General features: G+C 42.6%; 1 protein-coding gene across 11 annotated transcripts in view; it reads right to left on the bottom strand.

The window, feature by feature from the left end:
* Nucleotides 1-245: 245 nt before the first annotated feature.
* The window catches only part of AREL1 (apoptosis resistant E3 ubiquitin protein ligase 1), a 57,576-nt gene continuing 37,941 nt past the window's right edge, over nucleotides 246-19,880 (bottom strand). For 4 of the 11 annotated variants that reach the window (XM_015144116.3, XM_015144114.3, XM_077937844.1 and 1 more), the window contains 12 exons: nucleotides 18,718-18,795; nucleotides 17,769-17,910; nucleotides 17,523-17,644; nucleotides 16,113-16,188; nucleotides 15,479-15,588; nucleotides 14,669-14,848; nucleotides 14,363-14,488; nucleotides 12,336-12,465; nucleotides 12,186-12,244; nucleotides 10,246-10,335; nucleotides 9,325-9,500; nucleotides 6,662-9,250 (listed from right to left, as the gene is read on the bottom strand). In XM_015144116.3, the coding sequence (XP_014999602.1) occupies nucleotides 9,148-9,250; nucleotides 9,325-9,500; nucleotides 10,246-10,335; nucleotides 12,186-12,244; nucleotides 12,336-12,465; nucleotides 14,363-14,488; nucleotides 14,669-14,848; nucleotides 15,479-15,588; nucleotides 16,113-16,188; nucleotides 17,523-17,644; nucleotides 17,769-17,910; nucleotides 18,718-18,795 (1,392 nt within the window). In that variant the 3' untranslated portion in view covers nucleotides 6,662-9,147. 11 annotated transcript variants of the gene reach the window in all.

The raw sequence follows: 19,880 nt of genomic DNA on the forward strand, positions 1-19,880 counted from the left end.
GTCTACCCTGACTGTGACATAAAATGCTAGACCTATAGAACACCCAAGTTTAATTCCATTGATTAATTAATTCCATTGTGATTTTTCAAGGAGACACAAGTTGGCATCATCATGAACAAGGTTTCAGAGAAATCCCATAGGAAAGAGAGCCTAAAGAACTGGTTTTCTAAAGGCAATGGCCTGACCCAACCCCTATCCAGCTGTGATCCCAGTCAGAAGCTTAGGCGATCAACTTTAAGATCTGCCCAATCCCCAGGGAGGAATAGATGTCAGCTGCTGTATATGACAGAGAGATAACCAGGGACTGTAGTTTCCTGGTTTAATATTAAGGGAAATTCCACTGAAGCTCAGTGTCTCCACCCATAGTGGTCACAACCAACCAACTTCATGGCTGTTCATAAAATTGATTTGCCTTTTCACACCTCTGAGTTTACTGGAAATGGTATTCCCTTGACTTTCCTCTGCCATACTGATTATAACCATAGCACAAACCCTTTGATTGCCATTAGTGTTGGAGATACCTCCCACTCCCCATCCACTCAAGATTCTAATTTCATTCACTGAGCTGTAGGCTACTGGCCAGTCGCCCATTGCCAAAGTCAACACTTCAGGTCTGCTTTGTCTGGGAGAGCAGATTAAAGGAAGAGTGGGCCCTTAGATCACCAAGTCCCCTTTCTCAGCCTGTCCCAGGACCTGCCCAGGTGACGGCCTATTTATGGCACAATAATGGGCTTGCTCCTTGGGTCTCTTGGTTTGGAATCTATCTTTACAAGGGTTCTTTCTTCTCTGAAAATCAACAGGGAGAGTAACTTCCCTCTCTTTCTGTGGGAAACTAGACTAATTTCACTTGTAGCAACAGCAACTCCGTATTAGAGAAAGTCTCCAAATATATAAAAAGAAATGCTCCCCACCAAGCAAACAGGAGAAACTATTGGGTGGGGGTGGGGGCAGTGGTGATGGGTTTGGGTGCCCAAGCTTCATGAGAAGGAAACTCTAAGGAAAATAGATTGTTTATGTCTGTCTCCCAAGATTGTAAGCTGCTCAGAGGCCAGGATCACATTCTATCTTGTGTGTCCCTAGCTCCCCGCACAGTGCCTGATGCATAGGAGATGTCTGCTGAAATGCAGAGCTGCACAGAACTCAAGAAAAAAAAAGGGAGGCTACAAACTCAGGGATGGAACAGAAATACCCGACTGGGGAGAGGAGAAGGTTAGGAAACGAAATGACAACTTAGAGCAGGATTGGACGTAGGAGACCAAGCACAAAACGATGACACACACATAATCTTCCTCTTGCACAATAACACAACATTTTGTTTTCAACATAACATAAAAGCCATCAAAGGCTCTCTAGCTGGCTTGCAAATACTCTGATATCCCTGACTCTGCTAATGGGCAAACAGAGGAATGTCTTGGCAACTCCTTCAAGTGGGAGTTCTGAGGAGAGAGGGAACATTGTTGGTCTGTAGAAGACGGGAAGATTCAGAAAAATTCCTTTATGTGCAAATCCATAATGCAGGTGAAGTGGGGGTCTGCAGAAAGAGCGACTTCACTCAAGAGAGGTACAGAAACCCCTCACCCTGGAGAAGATACTATGCTTCTAGTTTCAAGAGAATAATTTCACAGTATCTTCAGTCTTGTTTAGGGTGTGTGTAATCTCCCTTTAACTCTGGCATTCTTGAAAATGTTTGCTTCCTCAGTGAGATACCCACCAAGAATTTGGCCTTTGCCAAATGGTGCTATTTCATATAAGCAGAGTTTAGAGACAAAAGATTTATTCAAATAAGTCTTTTTCTGCAGACTTAATTACCAGAGATAAACATCAGGGTATTGTGTAACATATCTGACCTCATTCTTTCATTTGATACCTATTGATTTTCCACCAAAGCAGGGATATTAAAATTTCAGGGCCTTTTTCCTCAGTTACGTCCTCAAGGGTGTCTTGTATTCTTTATATAGAATTCACTTAAACTTGGAAGTCACTTCGCTCATTAGTTGGTAGTCTAAGGAACTTTCTACATGCAAAAGATTCTAAAGCCATTATTAATAGCTGTATCTCTTAAAATCTCTCTATCCTGCATGAGTAGGACCTTTTCCCATGAATCCCAAATCCCCAAGTGACTGATAGGTAAGCCAAGGTATAAAGTGTTAATCTGTCACACACAGCATCACCAAGTGAACGAGGCAGAGTCAGCGAGCACAGTGGCCCAGTGCCTGGGCTGTTTCTTAGTCTAAACTAATCTGCTAGAGACAAACCAGAAGTGTGGAGTTTGGGCTTTGACACAAAACAGACCCATGTTCAAATACAGCTCTATCACTTGCCAGCTAAGAAACCTTGGCAATTACTTATCCTCTGTGTGCCTCAACTGTGTCTTGTGTAAAATAGAGAAAACAAGACATACCTTGCAGGGTTGTTGTGAATGAGACAAAAAATACTAGAGCTCCTAGCATATGGGAAGAGCTAAAAAAAAATGGTAGCTATTATCATGATTGAGTAATCAGGTGAATTAAAGGAAGTCAAGGTTCCTACCACATGACATAGGCTTGAGATACAGCTCCCTCAAATACCTCTTCCATCCTTACAGGATCATGCAAAGGAGGAAGAAGCCTCTTCTGACTTGGGGTCTTCTTCATGAATGTTTGGGCTAGGTGTCTTCAGTACTCATTCTCTCTGGCCCGCCTGGACATGGCAAGGTGAAAAACAGAGTCACTGCCCCCTGGGAATTTCCACACCAGTCATCTACTCTAGCACTCTCAACTGCCCCCAGACCCATATAGCCTCCTGCTACAGAAATTACCAGGGCCCTAAGTCATAGTCAGTATGGTAACACATATGCTATACATAGGAAAAATTTTTTTCCCCAAGAACTCCATGTTATTAGTCAATTTTCTTAATTGGTTAATAGCATCATTTTGCAGGTCAGGCAACTGATACTGAAAGGAGGTTGTCTTGCCCAAAGTTGAACCACGGGAGTTAAAAATATGAACATCTGGCTGAGCCCAGCGGCTCATGCTTATAATCCCAGCACTTTGGGAGGCTGACGTAGGCGGAATACCTGAGGTCAGGAGTTCAAGACCAGCCTAGTCAACATGGTGAGACCCCGTCTCTACTAAAAATACAAAAATTAGCCAGACATGGTGGCACACACCTGTTACTCGGGACGCTGAGGCAGGAGAATAGCATGAACCTGGGAGGTGAAGGTTGCAGTGAGCTGAGATCACGCCACTGCACTCCAGCCTAGGTGACAAAGTGAGACTCTGTCTCAAAAAAAAAAAAAAAAAAAAAATCAAGCCCATCAGTTCATGGTTTTCTATCCTTTGAGGGTCCCATGTTGCACACGTGATGCAAATGTGTCCAGGGTATCCTCTTTGAGAAAACACTCAGTGAAATGAGATGCCTATCCTGCAAGGAGTGCTGGAGGCCCAGGGCCCCTAGAGTCAGAAACACAGGCTACAAGTAAATTCCTGTCAACAGGATGGTCACCTGGTAGAGGACATAATGAGGTTTACAAAGAAGCCTCCTCTCCTACCTCCTTATGTAGTCCAAGGCTGACTTCTTCCTAGAGTCATACCTAAGAGAGAACTCCTAAAACCTCACTTGGAAATTTGCCTTGTTTGCCAGATGAACCTGGTCTCAGGCATTCACAGCCATCACAGACTACAAAAGCCATGGTGGCCTGCTTATTATTGGGTATTCCAGGGAAATAGCAACACAGGCCTCATCTGGATAAACTATTCATCATCTCCCTGAAGGAAGGCTACAAGGGGAACTAGATGGGGAGTCCCACTCTGTTCTTGCAAGGTGACTGGATGCTATGATTCTGTGCTGGTGTGTCTGATCCCTGTCCCTAGAGGTACCAACATTGTCACTATCCCATGTTTAAGAAGCTGCTACTGCTGGCTAGTATTGACAAGCCAGGACTATATCGATAGCCTGAACAACTTTGCTAAAGCCACCTCCGATACCATATTGAAAAACCTACAGGTATCATTCCTTGACTTCTGGAAAGAGACTGTGTTCTCCACATCTCCTTCCAAGAATTAACTGCCCATCTTGTAGAGACCACACCTGAATTCACTCCAGAGAACCAGGTCCCTGCTGTGGCTATCACAAAAATGTCCTTATATAAGCAAAATTAAAGCAAATTGAATTTAATTTGGGAGGGGAAAAAAGGGATATTTATAACAAGGTATATCTGAACTCTAGGCAGCACCACTCTATTGGATACAAACCAAGGTCAACATGACCTGCAGATCTCTAAATCCATCCTCTAGTACTCCAAATAAAAGCTAAAAAACAAAAACACAAAAAACTAAGCTCACCAATAACTTTGGGATAGCTTTCTGTTAGGTGGTGTGCAGAGTCAGTATTCTGAGTCAGAAATACTGGCCTATTCCACAATTTTTGAGACACGTTAGTGCTGAGTCATTTTTAATACTACTACACATATACGATACTCAACAATTTCCTGCTGCCCAGCCTACAAAACCTGCTGAGGGTATAAAAGCAAAGGAGTATCCAATTTGGAGTATCTGGAGGCAAAATCTTTACAGAAATAAGAGACCTTATAGTCTTGGAATAATTAATCAGATTCAGCATCAGGAATCCAGACTAGATTCTCACAGGGCAATGATGGTCTCAGAAGACTTTTCAAACCAATTATGAGGTCTAGAAATTACCATGGAGAAATGGACGTTAGTTAGCTTCTTATCATGACACACGTGGGCTGTTTTTGCCCCTCCCCCTACCCTTTTTTTTTTGAGATGGAGTCTCGCTCTGTTGCCCAGGCTGGAGTGCAGTGGCACGATCTTGGCTCATGGCAAGTTCCGCCTCCCAGGTTCATGCCATTCTCCCGCCTCAGCCTCTCGAGTAGCTGGGACTACAGGCGCCCGCCACCATGACCAACTAATTTTTTTGTATTTTTAGTAGAGACGGGGTTTCACCATGTTAGCCAGGATGGTCTCAATCTCCTGACCTTGTGATCCACCTACCTCAGCCTCCCAAAGTGCTGGTATTACAGGCTTGAGCCACTGCACCTGGCCGCCCCTCCCCACCATTAACGTGAGGACAGGCTGTTTGAAAAGGGGCCTGGTAAATAATGATCATAAGTCAGGAGAGTAGTTACCTTTAGTGGGATGGTATGACAGTGTGCTGTGCAGTGCTGCAATGTTTTATTTCTTGACCTGGATGGTGGCTATTTGTGCATTTCCTATAATTACTCATAACTTACACATGTTAATACCTTTTTTATACATATTGCATCTCTAAATAAAAGAAAAAAGGAATTTTAGTACCCTGTAATACTTTTACTATTTCACATTATCTGGAACTGGTTTACTATGCTCGAAGGTCTATGTGAAGCCAGAGTAGAGGGAAGGAGCCCTTAGGGTTCAAGCTACTTGCTGGAGAACCTTGCTGTGGTCCTGAGAGAAGTGGAGCTGGAGAGAGGTTTCAAAGCTCTATCTACAATGGCTCAGAGGCAACAGTGTACAAGAAGCTGAAGCTAGTATTTATGGAGTCATAAGAATGACTTGATGGGCTAAAATCACTCAATGGTCAATGTTCACAGTGACCTATTCAAAGCCACAACAGCAAGTGTATAAGATTCAGGACTGTACATAACCTTAAAATACACAGTTAGAAGGACTGAATTTTAAGATTTTTTTTCTTTTAAGAGAGAGTGTCTTAGCCAGGCACGGTGGCTTATGCTAATCCCAGCACTTTGGAGGTGGGTGGATCACTTGAGCCCAGGAGTTCAAGACCAGCCTGGGAAACATGCCAAAACCCCATCTTTTCAAAAAAAAGAGAGAGACAGTGTCTCGCTCTGTCACCCAGGTTAGAGCACAGTGACACAGGCATAGCTGACTGCAGCCTCGAACTCCTGGGCTCAAGTGACTCTCCTGCCTTGCAGCCTGGGATTATACATGTGAGCCACTGTGCCTGGCCCTTTAAGACATCTCATATCACTCAGGAGCTTGGTGAGGTAAGAGGAGAATGCATGTTTGGGGTGGAGGCAAGAATCTGTTTTGTTTTTAAATTCAGAAGGGAATTTTTTTTTTTTAATTTTCCAGATTGGGAAGACATCATAATTATTTTCCCAAGAAAGTCAGGGTCCTTAATACTTTTCCTTCTAGTCCCAAATCAGAGGTCTGTTTTTTTTTCTTCTCTTCCAAGCTTACCTTTGTAAACCCCTTGTGGGTTAGGGAGATGTTGGGAGACAAATGTGTGCTTAAATATGAAAATCAAAAGGCTATTTATCGAAGTGTTAACAGTGATTGCCTCTGGATAGCAACTTGCCTATTTCCCTTGTTCTTTTTCTTATTTCCAAATTTTCTATATTGAATTTCTAGGTAGTAAAACAACAATGAATTAATGTTTAAAGACTGATTAACTGGTTCCTTCTTCAGAAGCTGAGCATAAACACTTGTCCTCATCTCCCCATGGCTGAGACAGTGGCCCTGCCTGGCACCATGGACAGCAATCAGGGAAGGGTGAAAGGGCAAGAGTGGGGCAGGCCTGGGCTTCAGGCGTACACTCTACCCCAAGCCAACCACTTCAGGAGGAATTACTGGGGAAATGCAAAATCATTTCCAAATCTTTTCCTTCCCCACCTTCCAGTCAAGCCATGAATCTCCATTTAAAGCAGCCACTCACTTCTTAGTTCTTTTAAACATTTATTTATTTACTGTACAAAATATTTACATCATCAGCTGCAACTGCCTGGCCCTTTCACCTGGCCTGAGCAATCTGCAGCGGGGCTTGGTCTCTGCCAATTTTCCAGAAACATGCTGACACTCTCCTAGGTATTCACTCATGTCTGGTCTCCTTCAAAGACGCTAAAGGCCAGAAGGGTAGCTGGCCCCCCAAGTACCTGGGTCACAAGGACATAAATAAAATAACTGTCCAAAATAAGAAACACTAATAGAAAATTGCCCAACAAATAACACACTCTCATCTCTTTGACATATTGTACCTTTTCCCCACACTGGCTAGTATGAAAGCAGGATTAGAAAAAAACAAAACAAAACAAAAGAAAAAGAAAGGTAAAAGAAAAGGCCCAAGAGAGCAAAGATACTTTTGAATAAAGTTAGGACAGAGAGAGTAAACTGGAAGAATAGAAAACCACAACAGTACCAAAGGGTTTTGTTTAACAAAGACTGGTGCCTAAGGACCACCACAGGGATGCAGCTGCCCTGGTTGGGTTGCAATGGTGCCTAAGATGCTCTGAAAAAGTGCTATGACTAGAGCTTAAAATGACAGATCTAGCCAAGACAATCAACTCAGTCTCCAGGATCAGTCTCTGGAAGGCTGCCGGAGGGGAGAATTCAGAAAAGCAACTGCCAAAAACAGCAGAACCAGTCCACGTGCCCCCAGCTGGAAACCCCTTTCTGGGCCCAAGGGGGCAGCATCATGTTTCCCAGGGTGATGATAAACCTTCCTGTACATATCCCATGGGAAAACATTTGGGCAAGCAGCAGCACCTTGTCCTGGTCCCTGAGGAGAGCAGTGACCATGTGGCATGGAGGATCCTGGGGTACAGAGACCCTGATGCTGGATCCCGGACCCCAAGGATGAGTGAGGTCAGCACCCATGTGCCAAGAAAGGACAAATGATGACTGCGAAAGAGTGAGGTCAGGCAGGAACTGTAGCAGCTCAGGAGGGCTTGTTCCTCATGATCCCTGGGAACAGGAGGGCTCAGACATGCTTCCAGGAGGCCAAGGCATTGCCAAAGTCCTGCCTTGTCTCAGGACTCTGTGTACTTGCTGGTTTTGGCAATAAGGATGGCTTGTAATATTCTGAGTTGACTGCCCCATTGGGAATGGTAGCTTGCAGCAAAGCCTTCTTAAAAACACAAATTTGGGAAGTCAATGAGATTTTGAATCTTGAAATTGTTCTCAAATAGTAATGAAAAAGGATGTTGTCATCTTCCAAGAGACAGCAGCAGGTACTCTTCAATCATCATTCAACAGTGAACCTAATAAGCTTCCTCCCTCCTTAGTTCTCCTTCCTTGTAACTGATGGAGCAAAGGGGAGTATAGGGGTTGGCAGGTGTTTACTGTGTAACATATCACCTCCATGTTCGTCCCTAGTGTCCTGACCCCAAGGACCTGTGATAAGCACGTAAACTCCTAATCCCTGGTCCTTTGTCTTAGTGCTGCCAGAGAACACCAAGCAGACAGAGAATCAGGGATTGCTGGCATACTATTCTTACTGTTCTAATCTTTTGCTACAAAATTTTCTTCAGTAGAACGCTAAAGAATCCCCAGCTTTTAGCAGACTACATAATAGGGAAGTCAGTGGCCCAAGCCGGCCATACTTCAGTGCCAATAACCAACTCAGGGAAAAGCATCAGTAGTCTCCAAGCCAGCCACACGCCTAGGCATGCCCCACTCTGGAGGCTACAGCTCAGCTATCCTTCATATTCTTCAGTCTATCTGCTTTTCTCACTGGCTACAATTCAAGAAAAAGCTTAGAGAGTTCTTCTTTGTGGATTAATAATCGTTTCCAGAAATGCCCGAAGGGAAAGTGCTTTTTCCAGTTCTGACACCACAAAAAGAGATTCTTTTTATCAGTCCTCATTAGAGGCAGTCCAGTGCCATGGCCTATGCCTACCATTGTGCAGAGGGACTGCTCCTATGGGCCACCTCCTATCTGTCCCTCTCTCCTGGCTCCTGATGAGAAGAGGCAATCACCCCACCCATGAGAAGGACTCAAGTACCAGTCTGGTCAAGTAGTGAGGGCCAAAGAGGGTGTCTCCAAGGAGTATCAGCAGAGGGAGTTTTGGAGCAGTGTAGATTTAAGGGTCTCCACACTAGTTTCCCAACAGGGCTGAGCCCCGTGTGCCATCTCCCTCAGCTACTGAGATCTTCAAAGGACCAAATAAATGACAGCAGCATGGTCCTCTTCTCATGACAGAATGAAGAGCTCAGCTTACATACCATGCCAAAGTGGCCTGTGGTAGATATGGGCAGAGAGCAGGTGAGGTAAAGACAAGGCTTGTAGGTGACACAATCCTCCAGACACAAGGGAGCATGCGGCATCTTCTGGCTGATGGTTATGTGTGTTAGGATCAGTGGTTATGATGTCTGTAACTTGTGCCCAGAAGCTCCAGAGAGCATGGGAGCCAAGTGGATGACAGGAGAGCGGTCAGAGCATGCCAAAGCCCTCGCAACCCTCGCTGATGGCCAGCTGCAGCATCCTGTGCACCTCTTCATAGGAGTCATATGTAGGGAGGCACAGCTGGTTAAAACTGGAAGGGCAAGGGAGAAGTGATTAACTCATACCACCAAACACTGGACATGCATCAGGCGGGCAGATACCTACCATGTGTGTGCAGTAGGCAGCGTGCTATGGGTCGGAGCGGCAATAATCTGAAATGAGGGACAGAGGGCGGCAAAGCCTCCAGGTGGTAGCTGAGAGGAGCCTGTTGTGAACTGAAGAAGCCGAGCCAGCTCCTCCTGGGTCAGACTGGAAACCACAGTCCAAAACCACCTCATGACCTGGCAGGGAGAGCACAGGGCTGGGATCACACATGGTAAACAGCCTAGGGTTAGAACCCTGTGGAAGGAACAAGATACACTGAAGTGGGGCTGTGCCCCAGTTACCATTCTATGAGGACACAGGATAGGAACAGTTTGACAAGCACTTCAAGAATTTACATTGTCACACCATTAGGAGGGTAGTCACTGACTGTTGGTTCTCTTTCTTTGCCATCTCTAATTTACTACTCCTGTGGCAGTCAGCATGATAGCCCCTAGGGATCAGGGCTCCCTTCTGCCTGGACAATCACCTGTCTTTCCCCATATATCATTTTCTTTTCCCCAGAAAACATGTCAACTGCTTTGACTCCTCTACTTTTTTTTCTTTTTTCTTTTTCTTTTGAGACAGAGTCTCGCACTGTCGCCCAGGCTGCAATGCAGTGGCGTGATCTCAGCTCACTCCACCTCCTGGGTTCAAGCGATTCTCCTGCCTCAGCCTCCCAAGTAGCTGGGACTACAGGCATGTGCCACTATGCCCAGCTAATTTTTTTTTTTTTTTTTTTTTGTATTTTTAGTAGAGTTGGGCTTTCACCATGCTGGCTGGCTAGTCTCAAACTCCTGACCTTGTGATCCGCCTGCCTCAGCCTCCCAAAGTGCTGGGATTACAGGCATGAGCCACTGCACCCGGCTTCCTCTACTTTTTCCTTCTGAAATTTTTTCCTTATAACATGGCACAAATCCAACCGAAGAAGTTTGGTCCATTTACCTTTTCTCTGAAATGCCATGAGCCACCAACAACTACTGCATGAGCTTTGAAGTCAGACACACTGATGTCTCCAGTCCCACACATTAGAAGCTGGAAAAAGATGGTAAGGTGTTACTATGACAGTCAGAGAGACAAAGACCCAATATAAGGTCAAAATTACCTAAGTTAACAGGCAAAATGTAGAATAAAGAAAACATTACTAGGAAAAAGACTGAAGGTGAGATCATAATGCCAGAATGCTGCTTTAGGAAAATCAGTTACATACAATAGGGCAATAGTTGCTAACCAGTGGGTAAAAAAAGAATCACATGGCTTTTAAAATATATATTTGTGCAAGTGTTGGTGGCCCCACCTTGGACCTCTAAATCTGACTCTCTTGGAACAGGTTATGAGCTTATGCAGGAAGCAAAAAAATTGCCCAGGTATTTCTTTCTTCTTTTTTTTTTGAGACAGAGTCTCACTCTGTCTCGGCTCACTGCAACCTCTACCTCTCCACCTTGCATGTTCAAGAGATTCTCCTGCCTCAGCAGTACTCCTCTCCTTGAGTAGCTGGGATTACAGGCGAGGTATTTCTGATGAATACCCTAATTAAGAACTGCTGCTATGGATTATTTTTAATTGAAACAAAGGACAACAAAACCACACAAACAAAAACTAAGTGTTTCCTCAGAGTCTGGTCTAAACTTAACCTGTGAATAACAAGGAGAAAAGGCAAGCTGTTTCCCCAAAATCCCCAGTCCCATTTATGAATTTGTTGGATGGCCTTTCCTTTTTCTTAGGATGCATTCTTTTGTGGATTGAACTTTTACTACCTTCCCTTCGGCTCTGCCTCTACTTGATCAGATAAATTTAAAAGTATGCCAAAAAATGAGAACATTAATGACATCAGAGCCCTAAACATCTTGTTGATGTCCTAATTTGGTTCAGGATCCAGCATGTTACTTAGCAGACTGCAAGTACTCATCCAATAGCTATAAAGAATACATCTTAACCAAGAGACAAGAAAAACCCAAACTAAGCCTGAGAAGCCTTGGCTCCTTCAAAGAGAACTTGCTAAGCTGATGAGGAACTAAGAGCAGGATGTGGAACAACTGTAAGATACCACGTCCTTCCTTTCTACTCACTTCTACAAATTGTTACAAATGCTTTGCTTCAAAATAAAACAAAATTTGCCCGTAGCTACTCCTTAGCCCAAAAACTAACAGTGCCAGGTAACAGGTTTATCAGAAACTTTAGGCTGAGCCGTGGAGAGTTCATTTTGTTTGGATTTCACATCTGAAGATATAAAACATGAAAATTACAATTTTGATTCTTGTTCTCAAATCCACTTCAGTTAATAAAGAATCGGGCAAGACCACCTAAAACTACTTTTTCCCCCCATTTTAAAAGAAAACCTTCCTCCCTAAAGAAACAGTTTGTAGAAAGACACTCCTCACATAAACTATGGGAATTTAGAACTAATAACTTGCATCGCACCATCTTGTACAGAGGTCTCATCTGTGAGCAACAGGCCACAACAGACTCATGTTATTCTTTGCCCACACCTGATACGGACTTCAATTCTGCTAATTATACAATAGTATTTACCATCTTAGAGCCATCATTTTAGTTGTTACAGGATCTGAAATAGGAATGAATTTACTATATAAATAAAAATATATACTATATACTGTTGCAGTCTAATGCTTTTGAAATATGATCACATCTTTTGGTTTGTTTCCTTCACTTCATTAGAATGTAGCCCCTGAGGGCTGGAACTTTGTCTTATTCGTTACTCTTTCCGCAGTAGGGTCAATGAATGGAGGAGCGACAAAAGTGGAACCACCTCTTGCATAAATGGCTTTCCAGCTGCATCTCATAAGAGAAGGTACACCAAGCTGGTTCCTGTAAGGTACAAAAATGCCAAGTTAAGAATGGGAGTCTGAATTGCAAGCACTTACCTCAAGCTCATTCTCATCAAAAATAGCCAAAAGGTTCTCAGGGACCAATTCATTCAGGCCTGAAACAAAGTAGACAAGTTAATGTCATACATAACCACACTATGGATACAGGTGTTTTAACTTCAAAGCCAAGAACATACAGGAGCTCACCTTTTAGGAAATGTTCCACCTCCTCTTTCACTTGACTGGCCAGCCGATATTGGGCCAGCAAATTTAAATAGAAGATTTTATTCGCATTGGTGACTGGAGTTTGAGCTCCACCTGTCATGAGTTCTACAACCTGTAACAGGCGGCAAAAGACAGACAAGAAGCTGTGGATGGAAATTTTTAAGATGACATCTGCCTGTATGTTTTACAGACACAGAATTACTGACCTCCATCACTAACAGTCACAAGTTTCTGCCGTGCATTTAACTTTCCAACACACTTGGTTTAATTTAGTTCCTAAGCTTCAGGGTTCCTACCACTATTGCTGTATACTAGCTTCTACTTCAGAAATGGGTGTCTGGGTAAGGTCTTCTCTGACTCAGTCAAGTAGTAGTGATGCAATAGAAGATATTATGGCTCCTTGTTAGCAGTGTTTTAATCTATGATCCAAAATGAAACCACTACTGACCTTTTCTCTAAGCAACTAAGAGTAAAGTCGGATAAGCAGTAAAGGAGTCTTTTTATGTCTCAGAAATTCCCAGATGGGAACAATTGTTCCCACACATTCTTTTATCTCTGAGTCAACAGAACGAGCCAAGTTTGATACTTGAAGATCCTGGATTCTAATCTCAGCCCTTATGCTAGCTTGCTATAGACCTTTGGTTAATTGCCCCTCCAGACCTTAGGGGCAATTATTTGGCCCTAATTTTCCTATCTGCAAAGAAAACACTGAACAAACTGTATGACTCTCAAATAGAATTGGTAACCCCCAATAAACTACTAAGGGAACCTTGAAAGAGCCCTGAAGCACAGCTTAAAACCATCATCCAGGAATATTTGTGTAGCGTGACCAAGGCTGTCTCCACAGGTGAATGAAGTTATAAGATCAGCTTTTAAGACAACAGCATGGTAGCAATAGCACGCTACTCCACAGCAGGGATTCTCAATGGATCTAAAAATTTAAAATGTTTTTTCTGTTGGTATGTACAATCCCGGATCTTTTTTTTTTTATTTCTATCCAGGAGCCTAAGAAATAAATTATTTAGTATTCATATTAAACACAATTAAAATGAGCAATACCTTGGGTCTGAGGACCCTAATTCAGTGTCCTATTGACTCTAGCTGCCTTATCATGCCAGCTCAGGAAGTCAGGTCTAATCCCATGTGTACAAAGGCAGACAGCTGGGAATCCCATAATTTTCAGGAAGGATATTTGATTATCAGTATAGTGGTAACAATGGTCATAATTTTTCAATCATTCCTATTCTGCTTTTAACTTTATATTTACTGCAACTTTAGCCTCATCATTATCATTTGATGCTGTTTAACACCACAATGTAAATAGAAGCACATGCATCAAAAATATCTCTGGCTCATCGTTTTCTAATAAAAAGTTTTGGTTTTATTATTTTGAGACACGGTTTTGCTGTGTCACCCAGGCTGGAGTGCAGTGGTGCAATCATAGCTCACTGTAGCCTTAACCTCCTGGGCTCAAGCGATGTTCCACCTTCAGCGCCCACTTCCTTCCACACTCCCCCGGTAGCTAGGACCACAGGCACATGCCACCATACCCAGCTAGATTTTTTAAAGTTTTTGTAAAGACAGGGTCTTGCCAAAGTTGCCCAGGCTGGTCTTGAACTCCTGGTCTCAAGCGATCCTCCTGCCTCAGCCTCCCAAAGTGTTGAAATTACAGGCCATGAGCCACTGCGCCCAGCCAAAAAGTTTAAAAATATACAGGCATTGTGTTAAAATAGAAATCACCTACATCACTACTGCGAATGTTGACACAGACACTGCCATCTCTTCCAAATATGCTTGCACAGTGACACTTCATCATCATTCAGTTATTTTTCAATTAGAAATAGGACTCGGTGGGACAGATGGGAGATATGTGTCTTTTGCTTCACTCAAATGTAATAGACAACACAAATATGGAACATTTCCACCACTGCAGAAAGTCATCTTAGACAGTCCTGCTCTATAGGAAACTGGAGAACATGGGACCCAGAGGCTTTGGTCCTCTTTCTCACCTTATCCAATTGACCTGATTTATTATATTTCTCTTCTGCAAAGACCAGCTCCATCTCACTCATGTCATTGTTGAGGATAAAACAAACTTTAGATTTGTAGAATTCTGGGTCATCTGTTTCAAAGTACTGAGGAGGCGGAAAGACACAGAACAGAACATGAATACTCTTGCCCTGAAAGGAAAGTTTTAACTGCTTAAAACCACTTATCCCCTCAACCTTAAAAATTATTATTTACAACCCCAGGAGGAGAGATTTCAGGGTTAATGGCCAGGGGCCTTAGTAGAAAATGCACACCCAAGACGTTACCTTGTAATGCATACGCAGTCCTATGATTTGGGCCAGGAAAGAGCGGGTGAAGCGAGCTCGAACCAACTGCTTGTAGGCTCCTCCTAGAGAGGACTCGTAGAGACACTTGCCCACGAGCCGTCCGGCAAACTCATACATTTTCAGGCGCAGATGAGCGGGGCGATTAGGGTTGGGATGCACCTGTTCAAGAAAGAGGCTGAAAGGCCCTAAGCCATTTTTCTTCAAGCCCAGTTCTGGAAAGACCCTTCTTCCCCAACCCCATGCCAAAGGAACAAGAACTTCACTCTGAGGATCAGAGCCCATCCAAATGTTAGTTTTTTGGTAGCCACCATTGAGTAATTCCAAGTGACTGGAAGATAAAGGGCAAAGGTGGACTTAATTAAGAATCTTATATTAAGTTTGTGGTTAATCAGCAGATGATGTGATGCCTTTTCCCTAAACCAGAACTTCTTTCAGCCAAAGCGTACTTCTCTACTGACACCTTTGTCTAGTCAAAGATCTAGTACAGGAATCATTTGCTTCAGATATGTTTTGAGAAAGAGGCTTAATTATTATAACTAGCAGAGTAGACATTGTACTATAATGTTTTTTAGTCAAATATTCAGCTGTCTGCATTTTTGCTTATCTTACAGATGAAATAATAAAGGCAAAGAGGAGGAAGACAATCTGATTAGCTCATATTTTAAGCAGCAAAATAAAGAATAGGACACAGGTTCTCAGGTTCCCAGATCAGTTTCATAATTTCAAATCCCGGTTAGTCTACCCATGATAACACAATCCACATCTTCCACCCACCCGTCACCGACTCACTAGTGCTTGGTTGTTGTCACTGAACCGGGTGAAGAGCTGATTGGTGGTATCAAACAGCGCTTTGCAGATGAGCTCAAACCATTCCCGGCGAGGCCCTCCCCAGTCCAGAGCTGAAAAGCATAATGAAAATAAAAAATGACTCTGCCCTACCTCCTCTTACCACTTTTGTTTATTGAGTAATTTTATATTCTCCACATTCCCTCTATTGTACTACCCTGGTGTTTCTCCATTGCAACTCATCTAAACTGTGGTCCTTTTGAAATCCCACCTCTTTTTGTAGGATTAATGGTATTCTGATCACTAAGGAAATGCCCCCTAGTATGGAAACGCCAGAGGTTGGAGATCCCAGGAAATGGACATTTCTCTCAAGGTAACCAAGGTTCAGGCTCTTAGAACCCTCCCTCCAAGTCCCTGTATGTGTGTGTTCCACAAGCTCCTCCATGCTATCCTGCCCAGTAAATACTACCCTTTTTCTCTTGACTCATGGTTCTCTTTCCCTGGGGTGGGGGGGAACAAACCAAAAAAAAACCCTAGGGTGTTTTTTTTTTTTTTTTTTTTTTATGGAGAGGGAGTAAGAGAAGGTGGGAGTGGGGAGAAGGGTTCAAAAAGATGAATATAAAATTTCAAAACTGACCTTCTTCATCCTGGAAAACAACCTCAAAGTTCTTGCTCCAATCTGAGATGGAGAAATTCCGAGTGGCTTTCAGAGACTGAAAAGCAGTGAAAGGAAGGGAATTGTCAGAACACTGGCTGGTATCCTCTGGATGTTAGAGACAACAACACAAGAGCACTGCCATTGTCTGTTGGACTAACTACAACTACCTGAAGGAGACATGTTACTCATAAACAAGCTTTAATGATACCACCTGACATTTATGCACATAACTTCAAATTTAAAGTTTTTAAAAATAATCTGATTTGTCTTTACATCATCACTTTGTTGGAAAGTTGAAGTTGTTTTTTTCTTTTTCTTTTGTTTTAAACAATCCTTGTTTTAGTAATGAAAACATTCTTGCATAAAGAAGTAAAAAATGACTCAAGTCAGTAAGCTGTAAGCAAAACAACCAAGGAATCCTGGTTTTCAGCAAAGCATGGTCTATCCTCTAGACATCTTTATCCACAAGGCTAGGTTCAGACAGTGAGCCATGCCACACGGAGAATATGGCTGAGAAAAGGGGTTTCCAGTCACACCTACCAGAGCCAAACATCACAAACACTTTCTGGACAGGAACCAAGCCTTCTCATTCCTGGGGAATGTAAGAACTATGCCAGTGTCTGTGCAGTGGAGACAGACACACATCAGGTGTTCCTTTTCCATCAGACCAAAGTGACAACAAAAATCATTTCCTTTTAATTCAACAAGAGCTCTTCTATTCCAGGGATTCAATAACAAGAAGTTTCTTCTGTAATCACTATTTACACCTGCCCTACATAGGAGTTCCATGGGACTATTCAGGAACCCATTCAGTAGATTTGAAGGCCAGTAAGTAAACTCCTCTCCCCTCAATAACATACCTCCAACAAATCTGCCCCAAATTTGGTAGGATCAAGTAGAAGAACAGACATAAGTAAAGAGAAAAATGTAGGTTTCAGAATTTAGTATATTTGTCTTTTACAGATATACTTAAAAAAGAGAAATTTAAGTTTCATGAAAAAGATAACCAGATCAGGCATGGTAGCTCATGCCTGTAATCCCAACACTTTGGGAGGCTGAGGCAGGTGTATCACTTGAGTCCAGGAGTTAGAGACCAGCCTGAGCAACATGGCAAAATCCCATCTCTACAAAAAAATACAAAAATTAGCCAGGCATGGTGACACACACCTATAGTCCCAGCTACTTGGGAGGCTGAATTGGGAGTATCACAGCCTGGGGAGATCAAGGCTGCAGTGAGTCATGATCGCACCACTGCAACCCAGCCTGGGCAACAGAGTGAGACCCTGTCTCCAAAAACAAAACAAAACAAAACAAAAAGGTAACCTGCAGAATATAGATGTTCAATTGGAAAACTTTGGCATCTGCTGACAGAGATGAAATTTTACCTACCGATTCCAATAAGGCATGCCTGCTGACCTTCAGGGTGACTTTGGAATGTGGTCTTTTCATGTGGACCTGCCGAAGCTCTCGCTGGAAAAAGTTCACCTTGTCCTGAAAGGTCTCAGAGCCTCCTGGGGAGCAGCAAGATCCATCATTAGAGCCTCATTACAAGCCATCTGTGCAGTCCTGCCTCTCCACCCTCATGGATGTGGCTGGGCTCACTACCCTCCCTATAGAACCCCTGTGTAACCTCACCTATGTTCTTATGCAGGGAGCGGATAAAAGTGGCAGCCAGAATGTTCCTCTCCTTACAGCTGAGCTCCACAGGAGGTTGAATGCCATCATCCACCACCAGTGTGAGGAGCTTATGGACAGGGTCAGGACCAAGGTATGAAAACTGGTAAAGAAAAAGAAAGAAATTAATCTGTAAAACCCTCAAGCCCAGTAAAAATCCTCCACAGCTCTACCCTCTGTACCAACCAATAATAAGAAGTTAGGCTTGTTTTCTTCAAATGAGGACCTACCAGGAATACATTTCATTATTTTTCCCTTCAGTGATTTACATTTCAACATTTTAAATTATTTTAGTCACAGAGACTGCCTTTAGTCAGGACCACTGGCAAAACTACAGACCTTCCAACATAAAATATAGGAAGGGTGATATATTAAATAGCAATAAATGGTAATAGGGTGATATATTAAATAGCAATAGTAAGGATACATTAAATAGCAATAAATGACTACTCCAAACTGATCAGATGAAAATTATTTTTATAAAATGGCATATTCTAGCCTTTGGGCAAAAGTTTAGATTCTAGAAGCCCAGAAAAGTTAAAAACAAACAAACAATGTATTTTAATATATGAGAGAGCTGCTTCTAAAGGAATTAGCTTCAGCACACTGGGAGACCAAGCTTGGGCCAGAGTTACAAACATCTTCTCTATTAAGTCTTGAAGGCAAAGGATCACTGTTGAAGTATTCTGAGTTGCTGCTAATAACTGTTTCTGTAGGTATGTGTCCTTCCAGATTTTATATATTCTTCATGCCATTTAGTGAGGAGATAATGATGCTTTATTTGGCAATGAATCCTGTGTACACTGTGAGATCTTGCAGAAACATTAAAAGTGCTTCTGAGAAAAAATAAAAAGTTGACAGTCCAGAGATGAAGCATGCTTGATGTGGCCAGACATAAGGTTCAGCTTACTTTTGTTCCTGGACACACTCGGAAGGTATAAAGGCGCCAGGGGATGATCTTCAGGTAGAACTCCTTTACTGAGAATTGCTGGAGGACCAAGAGACAGGAAATGAAGTGAATGATAGATAAAAAAGCTCTATTTGGGTATTCTTATTCAAATATCATAGTCCCTATTTACATTTCTCATAACCTTTCCTCTCCATGGACAAAAATAATAATAATTTAGTGAGCACTAAAGTCAAATAAATACATTAACTCTCTATTTAAAAAGGCAAATTAAAAATATTACTCTGATGACCAAGTGTGAATGGCTCACACCTGAAATCCCAGCACTTTGGGAGGCCGAGGGAGGCAGATCACTTGAGTCCAGGAGTTCAAGACCAGCCTGGCCAACATGGCAAAACTCGGTCTCTACTAAAAATACAAAAAAATTAGCTGGGTGCGGTAGCTCATGCCTATAATCCCAAGTACTTGGGAGGCTGAGGCACGAGAATCGCTTGAACCCGGGAGGCAGAGGGTGCAGTGAGATTTGACCATGGCACTCTAGCATGGGTGACAAAGTGAGACCCTGTCTCAAAATATAAAATAAACACATAAACAAAAAAAAAAAAATCACTCTGACAATGCAGTTTCACAAAGAGATATTTCATAATTATAATACTCAAGTCTTTCTAAATATCTGGGATCAGGTCCTCACTTCATGAGAACAGAGTATTTCACCTAGAAACAATCAAAATCTCCTTCTGCTCAGCGCCATGCTGCTCAGAATGACTTCCTCCAAGTTACTGGACAGCAAACACCAGCAACCCACATACACTGCTTTATCCCTATTTGAATGGTGCCAAGGATCTGTCAGGGAAGGGAGACAGGAAGATGGGGTGGGCTGGAGTGGAATATGTTGGTGGTATAAGGGAAGGTCCTCACACAAAAAAGTTCATACAAAAGAGGAAAAGATGATGCAATAATTTTTTAATCTTAAAAAAACCCTTTTATCTGAATATGCAGGTCAGTTGTTTTCTTGATCAAAAAAAAAAGTTTAAAGAAAATTTCAAACACATACTAAAGAAGACAAAGCAGTATAATGAAACTATCAGCTGCTTCAACAATTATCAATTCATAGCCAATCTTGTTTCATTTATTCACTTACCCATTTCCTTCATTACCATCACCCC

The sequence above is a fragment of the Macaca mulatta genome, chromosome 7 (genome assembly GCF_049350105.2).
Source record: "Macaca mulatta isolate MMU2019108-1 chromosome 7, T2T-MMU8v2.0, whole genome shotgun sequence".
NCBI lineage: Eukaryota > Metazoa > Chordata > Mammalia > Primates > Cercopithecidae > Macaca > Macaca mulatta.